This window comes from Sapajus apella, unplaced genomic scaffold (genome assembly GCF_009761245.1).
Source record: "Sapajus apella isolate SASKATOON/1434 unplaced genomic scaffold, GSC_monkey_1.0 scaffold40, whole genome shotgun sequence".
Lineage (NCBI taxonomy): Eukaryota > Metazoa > Chordata > Mammalia > Primates > Cebidae > Sapajus > Sapajus apella.
Genome location: NW_022436980.1, coordinates 20,105,606 through 20,114,361, shown reverse-complemented (window position 1 = coordinate 20,114,361; position 8,756 = coordinate 20,105,606). Strand labels below are relative to the sequence as shown.

At 34.5% G+C, this 8,756-nt stretch overlaps 1 protein-coding gene across 2 annotated transcripts in view; it reads left to right on the top strand.

The window, feature by feature from the left end:
* Window positions 1–8,756, top strand: part of TBC1D23 (TBC1 domain family member 23) — a 68,259-nt gene that overhangs the window by 40,132 nt on the left and 19,371 nt on the right. For both annotated transcript variants that reach the window (XM_032299342.1, XM_032299341.1), the window contains exons 8-11: window positions 639–742; window positions 2,072–2,194; window positions 3,510–3,602; window positions 6,325–6,495. In XM_032299342.1, the coding sequence (XP_032155233.1) occupies window positions 639–742; window positions 2,072–2,194; window positions 3,510–3,602; window positions 6,325–6,495 (491 nt within the window). The remainder of the gene's footprint in view (window positions 1–638; window positions 743–2,071; window positions 2,195–3,509; window positions 3,603–6,324; window positions 6,496–8,756) is intronic.

The window sequence follows — 8,756 nt, the reverse complement described above, 5'->3', positions numbered from 1 at the left end:
TATGTGGTCAATTTTAGAGTAGGTGTGATGTGGTGCTGAGAAGAATGTATATTCTGTGGATTTGGGGTGGAGAGTTCTGTAAATGTCTATTAGGTTTGCTTAGTCCAGGTCTGAGTTCAAGTCCTGGATATCCTTGTTAATTTTCTATCTGGTTGATCTGTCTAATAATGACAATGGGGTGTTAAAGTCTCCCACTATAATTGTGTGGGAGTCTCAGTCTCTTTGTAAGTCATTAAGATCTTGCCTTATGTATCTGGGTGCTCCTGTATTGGGTGCATATATATTTAGGATCGTTAGCTCTTCTTGTTGCCTTGATCCAATCAGTAACTATTTCTTAAGACATTTTGTATGTTAGAGCCCTGTCACTTCTTCATATATGTTAGATAAATAAATCATAGAATTCTAATTAAGATTAATGAATTTGTTTTGATTGCCTGACACCATCCTTCACTAACAAGAGATTTATATTAACAGTTTCAGCTCATTTGGGAAAATCCACTTCTCTGCAGTTGTAAAAGCACCACTGTTGAGATTCCATTTACAGAGTATTTATGTTGAAGATATTTCAGTTCTGATACATAAACAATGTTTGCAGTTTTCATAAACTACTAAATATTATGTCTATAATCTTATTTCAGAGTTCTTGGAAAATACTCCATCCAGTCTGAATCTAGAAGATATAGAAGACCTTTTCTCCCTGGCTCAGTATTATTGCAGTAAAACGCCAGCTTCTTTTAGGAAGGTATAAAACAAGAAATGACCAACAGTTTTGTATTTCACATTCTGTACATTGTTTTATTACTTTGTATTCACTTTAGTTAAAATACTTTAGATTGTCAGTTTTTTCTGTTTCTTTACGTGTTGTAGTTTTGTGTGATTTCTTTTTCCCTTCAGTAAATACCCTCCCTAGTGGAGGAACAGACACGTGAGAAAGATAGTAGGAAGCATCTTACCTCTCTTCTGATTACTGTTATCTCTGATCATAAGAAAATTGACTGTGAAATATTTTCTAAATTAATCCTTTCTTGACTTTAAAAATTATTTTACTGCAGTAATCCAGTGGAGGGGGTAGAGTTATGCCACTTTTTTCTGGAGTTCATCCTTGTACAGTCTTAGTGATGCAAAGCTGTCTTAAAAAGAAAGGTCATTTAGACCCATAAAGACCTAGATCCTTAGACCAGACAAGTGCTTTCAATAAAGGACATCAGATTAGACATATGAGTGATATGAACTCCTGAAAAATGAAACTAAGAAGCACAAGGTAATAGTGGAAGAGGCACAAGTTTATATTTATAAAGCAAACAGGTGTGTATATGACTTCAGGTGCCCATGAGAGCATTATTTATTGTCTTTTTTAAAAAGTATTCTGTCATAATAATTTCCAGTTGGTACTCATTATTGTCACTGAAGTGTTAAGATAAAGTTAGATTATGTGTTTTATAAAGCAGGTAGAGGAAGTCTTTTAAGAACATTTTCCCTTAAAAATAACTAATTTAAAAAAAGCTTATTTCTAGGGACTAATTTCAGCTATTTTAATAATTTTCTTATATAGAACTTCAGCTCCCAACAATGTTGCGTGTCAGATGGTAAGATAGTAGTTTAAAACATTGAGTGAAAAAAAGGCTTATTTTCTGTTTCAGAAGGTGCACCTTTTATTCTTCAGACATAACAAATCTGTAGTAGCAGTTGCGAATTAGAGCAGGCTGTGGATCAGCATATTAACTCATTTATGCAGCTCATTTCTGCCACATTTTTTATTTTATTAAGATATGAAAAATTTTAAGTAACCATTTTTAAAATTTAGTATTAACTGCAGATGATAGTGTGGAAAATAGCTAAGTAGAATGTGTGTTTTTTTCTTTTAGTCTTTCATTTCATGTGAGCACTACAGGGACTTCATGTGACTTTTTTATAATTCTTCGCCTATGAAATTTGAGATTATGTAGTATTAAGTTTTAAAAATCACAACTCAAGAATATATTAATTTTACCTTTTATCATAGTTTAATAAGAATATTTTTAGGAAGAAATTTTGATTTTTTAATAATGTTTGAAAATTTTTTTTCCAACAGGATAATCACCATCTCTTTGGTAGTACTTTGTTGGGAATTAAGGATGATGATGCGGATCTGAGTCAAGCTCTTTGTCTGGCCATCTCAGTGTCAGAGATCCTTCAAGCAAATCAGCTACAAGGGGTGAGTAAAGGAAACCCAGTTTGTTAGGGGACTGTCCCTTTTAAATACAAGGAACCAACTTCCTCCCTGTTCATTGATTCCCACAAAATCGATTTACTGCAACAAGGTGGCTCTTTTGCCTTTTTGAACGATTGTGTTAAATGTTATGTTCAGAGGGTCATTTTAAAACTTGTCAGCCTGTGTGTTGTGTTACTTGTCTATAATTAATTATTGTAATTCTTGACACCAACTTTTGTAAATCGCCATATCTTTTTTCATATTTCAGTAGAGAAACAATGTGTCATTGTATAAAGTACTTAAAAGGGTGTACTTTAGCATTTAAAAGTTTCTGGTAGTTAACAGCTAATTGAATTACATGGTTTAGTTCCATAAAACTTGTAGCAAAGGAAAATTGTGAAAATACAATTTTCTTCATAAAAATCTAATGAGTCACTTTGACCAATGATGTTTTTAATATACGCTCTTTACTACTAGTGGTGCAACAGTTAACCATGGTGTGCATTTGGAAGGTGTAGTGTATTTCCAAGGTTGAGGGCAGGAGAGAAATGAACATGGGAAGATGGCCTTTTATGGTAGATCATTCTTAGTTGGATTTCTTACTGTATCTATACTGGTTACTGAGAATTTTCAAAATACGAGCATCTCACTTTTTTCTTATTCAAACTAATATTAAAAAATAAATGAGGCCAGGTGCGGTGGTGGCTCACGCCTATAATCCCAGCACTTTGGGAGGCCCAGGTGGGCAGATCATGAGGTCAAGAGATCGAGACCATCCTGGCCAACATGGTGAAACCTCATCTCTTAAAAAACAAAAACATATGAAAACATATTATCTAGTTTAAAAGACCCATGAGAACTTCTTTAGTTGAAACTAGTATTGTAGAACATTTTCCTCTCATTCCCCCCACACAAAATAGATGTTTAGTTCTTACGTGAATTGAGCTGTTGATAAATTTGCAGATTTGCAAAAATAAGAATAGCATATCTAGAGTTGTGTTTTTAACTGTATAGCATTTACATAGTACATTGTCAAATTCCAGTATAATTAGTTTTATAGCTCAGACACTCTCCTGCTGTGTATTTTAAGACTTTCCAGTAAGGAACAACATTTAAAAAAATGTTTTAACTGTTTAAAAGAAATGAAAATATTTAGGACCTTCAGGTTATTTTCTGTACTAACTAGGTCCTCCTAATTCCATGTGACATCCATTTTTTAATAAACTTGTTCCCTTTCTTCAGTTAACTCTCAATATTATATTGTGCAATGTGAACCTCATCGCAAATTTCTGTATGTCAAATGTTATTTCTTTTTTAGGAAGGAGTCCGGTTCTTTGTGGTGGATTGCCGTCCTGCAGAACAATATAATGCTGGGCATTTATCAACTGCTTTCCATTTAGATTCAGATCTGGTTAGTATAAATGCTGATTAATTATTTTTAAAGTAACTTTTTTTTCTTTAGTTTATAGGTCCCAAATTGGGGAATTTTTTCTTTTTCCTTAAGGAGGGAGTCTCTGCTCTTAAAAGTGTTGCTGTCAGGTTTCCTTTTCACCCAGATACCCTTTTGTTTAGTTTTGCTTGTTTGTTTGTTTTTGAGATGGAGTTTTGCTCTTGTTGCCCAGGCAGGAGTGCAGTGGCGTGATCTTGGCTCACTGCAAAGACATGATCTTGCTCCTCCATCTCCCGGGTTCAAGCGATTCTGTCTCAGCCTCCCAAGTAGCTGGGATTACAGGCACCTGCCACCATGCCCGGTTAATTTCTTATATTTTTACTAGAGGTGGTGTTTCACTGTGTTGGTCAGGCTGGTCTCAAACTTCTGACCTCAGGTGACACCCTGCCTCAGCCTCCCAAAGGGCTGGGATTACAGGTGTGAGCCACCATGCCTGGCCCAGATACCCTTTTGGCATCATAAAGGGTAGTCCAAAACAATGCTCACTGTGACTTACTATTGCTTACCATTGTTATGTCAGTAAATTCTGAACTTAGTTTGAGCTACCTAATAGAGCACTTAGCATAGTGCATTGCACCTCCGAAGTACTTTTTGGATATCAGCTTTTATTGTAATTGAGTAAGAATTCTGTAGGCTTTTTAGTATAAGCCATTTTTAATCATAAGTATTTATGCATATAATAAATGAATATTTAATAAGGGTAGTATCTGGCATATAAGTACTTAGTTGTTAAAACTACTATCCTAGGTCATTTAATTTGAAGAATGGGTAAAGTAAATAATTAAATATTGTCAGAGATGAATAGAGCCGTTGGTAGAATTAAGGCTAACATCATTTAAGCCATCCTGGGATCATTAAAGCCTCAGGGACGGGGAACCCAGGGATGCGATAAGAAACCTCTTTGCTAAATATTAAGTCTACCCTTCCCCTTCCCAATTTGTCTGAAAAATTTGATGCTAAGACTGAAAGGATGTGTGATATTGAGAGGTGATATTGAGAGAAAACTAGCCTAGGTGATATTGAGAGAAAAACTAGTAGAAGAAATCAGGGTTTCAGATATTACAAGAAAGGCCATCTTAGCCCATCCATATTCTGTAGGTAAACTCTGCCTTTCTCTTCCTTGATTCCTCTCTCATTTCTATTTTAAAATTTTACTCAAATGATTCATGAATACGTGAATTAATATATATATATTTTTTGAGACAGAGTCTCACTCTGTCCCCCAGGCTGGAGTGCAATGGTATGATCTCGGCTCACTGCAACCTCAGCCTCCTGAGTTCTGGTGATTCTCCTGCCTCAGCCTCCTGACTACAGTTGTGTGCCACCACACCTGGCTATTTTGTATTTTTACTAGAGGAGGGGGTTTCACCATGTTGGCCAGGCTGGTTTCAAGCTCCTGGCTTCAAGTGATCCATCTGCTCAGCCTCCCAAAGTGTTGGGATTATAGGCATGAGCCATCACACCTGGCTTGAATTTTTAAAACATTTTAAAGTTTCATCTGCAGAATGGAGTAAAAAAATAAAAATTTTAAAATTTTAAAAAGAAAAAAATTTAAAGAATATTATCAATTTACTTAATCTTCTAGACCTTTAATATCTATTTATATATTTCTTGTTTTGCCGCTTGATTTTTCACTTAACAGTTTCTAAGAGATCTTTTGATATAAGTACATTCTTTTTAATGATGCATAGTGGTCCATGGTACATGTAGGTATACTATAATTTATTGCCTGATTGATGTATATTCGGGTTTTTTTTTTTCTTGTAATAAACAATGCTGCAGTTAACATCTTTATATACACTTTGTGAAGTTATGCGAATATTTCTGTAAAACAGATTCTTAAAAGTAAAATTGTTTCGTTGAGTTGTCTGGGCATATGCATTTTACTAGAGACCACCGTATGGCCCTTTAAAAAGGCGGAACCACCTTATGTTTCAGAACTGTAAATGAGAATGCCATCAGCATTATTGAACATTATCAATCTTTTCGTACCTTACCAGAATGTTAAGTAAAAATAGTTGTAATTACTGATGAGGTTGACATTATTTTTTGTGAGTGTGCTATTTATTTATATTTGCTTTTGTTTTTTACAAATTGCTTTTCTATATGGTTTGTCCATTTTTCTATTAATTATTCACCATACTTTTTATGTATCTCCATTAAAATGGCTTTTAAACATCTTTGTTGTCATTGTCATACTTGTTTCCTTGAGGGTATGAAATGAATATTTCATCCTTGTGTCTCCATTACCTGGAATAGTGCTGATAAATAAATGCTTTCTGTTATTTCTGACTATTCCTATAAGAAATACATGGTTTACCATGTAAGTGGAAACTAAAAAATAGAGCTTGTTTTAACCTATAGTTTTCTGTTCTTTCTGTCATGATACCTAAGGACACTGTAGCTACTTGTTATATAAGAAAAAACAACAAAGTTTTTCTCTAGTATAGAAGTATTTTACTTGCTTCAGTCTTTCTGTGAATGTTCAACTTTTGCTCTAATGTATTAAAGATACATTTATAAATATAGCATTTATCCCAGGATTTTATTTAGAAGAGCCTTTTTTTCCTTTGTGTTCATTGTGTCTCTTTAAATATTGGGGTTTTTCCTAAAAAAAATTTCAAGTTTGCAAATGTATATAAACCAGGCTTGCCAAGTTTTTAACTTTTAAAAATTTGTCTAGATGCTCCAGAATCCATCTGAGTTTGCACAGTCAGTAAAATCCTTGCTGGAAGCACAGAAGCAGTCCATTGAGTCTGGCTCCATAGCTGGTGGGGAGCACCTCTGTTTTATGGGCAGTGGCAGGGAGGAGGAAGACATGTACATGAATATGGTCCTGGCACACTTTTTACAGGTATGCCGACATAGATTATTTCAGCGTTGTTTGGTTATTGTTATGACCTTTAAGAAATTCATGTAAATAACTTTTTGCTTGTCAGATTTATCTATATTTTTCTTGGTTTTGTGTCTTGTTAAGGTCTTCTTCAGATTTTTCTCCTGTACTTATAGGACTTCTTTTTTATGTTTAACTCAAACCATCTAGAATTTATTTTGTGTAAGAAGTAAGATAGGAATTTTAAAAAATTTTTCTCCAGATAGCTTACAAATTGTATAATTTAAAATACCACCTTATTAATACTCTGAGTTCCTCTGTGCATCAAGATCTATTTCTGGATCATATTACATTGATCTTTTATTTTTTCTATTATTACTGTTTTTTTGAGATGGAGTCTTGCTCTGTCGCCCAGGCAGGAGTGCAGTGGTGCAATCTTCACTCACTGCACCCTCCGCCTCACAGATTCAAACAATTCTCCTGCCTCAGCCTCTCGAGTAGCTGAGCTACAGGCACGTGCCACCACGTCTGACTCATTTTTGTATTTATAGTAGAGACGGGGTTTCACTGTGTTGACCAGGCTGGTCTTGAACTCCTGACCTAAAGTGATCCGCCCTCCTCGGTCTCCTAGAGTGCTGGGATTACAGGTGTGAGCCACTGCCCCTGGCCTGTTATGTTACATTGACCTTTATGTGTGTTTATGTCCTAGTACTTTTTACAATAGCTATATAATTCATTTTAGTATCTTCATTTGAAACTGAAAAAATACATATGCATGTTCATTCACAACACTTAGCCATCTTTCCTTTTTGTGTTTAAATATTGTCTTCAAAACAACTAATTTGAATTGGTGATTTTATGCAACCTGTTCCTCTGCTTTTTTAAAAATGTCACTCAGTGATGGCTTACTTTTTATTAAAACAGTTGTTTATTAGATATTATTTGGCAGTTGATGTGTTAAAGGCCTTACTTTGTGTGGTCCTGAACTATGGAATCAGCAAGATGGTAGGCATGGTAATACACAAGCCACTCAATTTGGAATCATTTCTATTTGTGTTGTATTTTACTGGGAATTTGGTTTGAAAAAGTTTAAAGACAAAATCCTTGAAAAGCAAAATCAGAGAAGAAACAGGATATTTGGGAGAGGGATTGTAGGCTGTTAAATTTTATTAAAGGAAAGAGTTTAGAAATATACAGAATAACAAAAATAAGGAACCAAACATTTCACTCATAAATTTAATTGGCCTATTGTAAAAATGCTTCAGGCCAGGCACAGTGGCTCATGCGTATAATCCCAACACTTTGGGAGACTGAGATGGGAGGATCACTCAAGCCCAGGAGTTCAAGACCACTTAGGCAATATGATGAGACCCTGTCTCTACAAAAAATAAAAATATTAACTGGGTATGGATGTGTTCCATTGTAGTACCAGCTACTTGGGAGGCTGAGGCAGGAGAATTGCATGAGCTGAGAGATTGAGGCTGCAGTGAGCCATGGTCATGCTACTGTACTCCAGCCTAGGTGACAGAGCGAGACCCTACCCCAAAAACAAAATAAAATAAAAACGCTTCAGTATAAACTATACTATATATTGTGAGGGCTGTCATAGGGCAAGAGTTTGGAATATTGAGAACTTTTTGTAATTATTCAGGTTATTTATGTGGTTTTATAAATTTTTTCCCTAATTGTTATCATGGAAAGTCTCAAGGAAATTGAAAAGTAGGGAAAACTGAATGCCATAAACTCGTAAAGACATAACCACATCACTATCATACTTTATTTTTAAAAATTTAACTAGTATTCAAGTTTCCCTGATTTTCATCTAAAACAAGGTGTTAACATTGGTTGATGTCTTTTAAGTTAATTTAGTTTATAGGTTCCTTTTTAAAATATTTTCCTTGCATATATTTGTTGAGAAAAGCCCAATTAATTTGTGTTATAGAGTTCCTCACATTCTGGATTTTGCTGATTATATTTACATAGTATCATCTATCATGTTCTGTCCTTGGTATTTCCTGTAAGCCATTAGTTAAATCTAGAGATGTGACTGAATTGCTTTGTTCAGAGGAAGGAGGTCCTGAGGGTGATGACTGTCTCTTTTAGATGACAAATAGTATTTAGATGTCTCTTTTTTCTGTTTCTCTTTTTTTATTTATATTACTTAGATCCATTAGTTTTTAGTAGTTTGCAAAATGGTAACATTCCTTATTTCTTCCTAATTAGTTGTAATGTTTCCTTTTATATTATCTTTTAATAAAGGGCATAAAATATTTTGAAAGCTT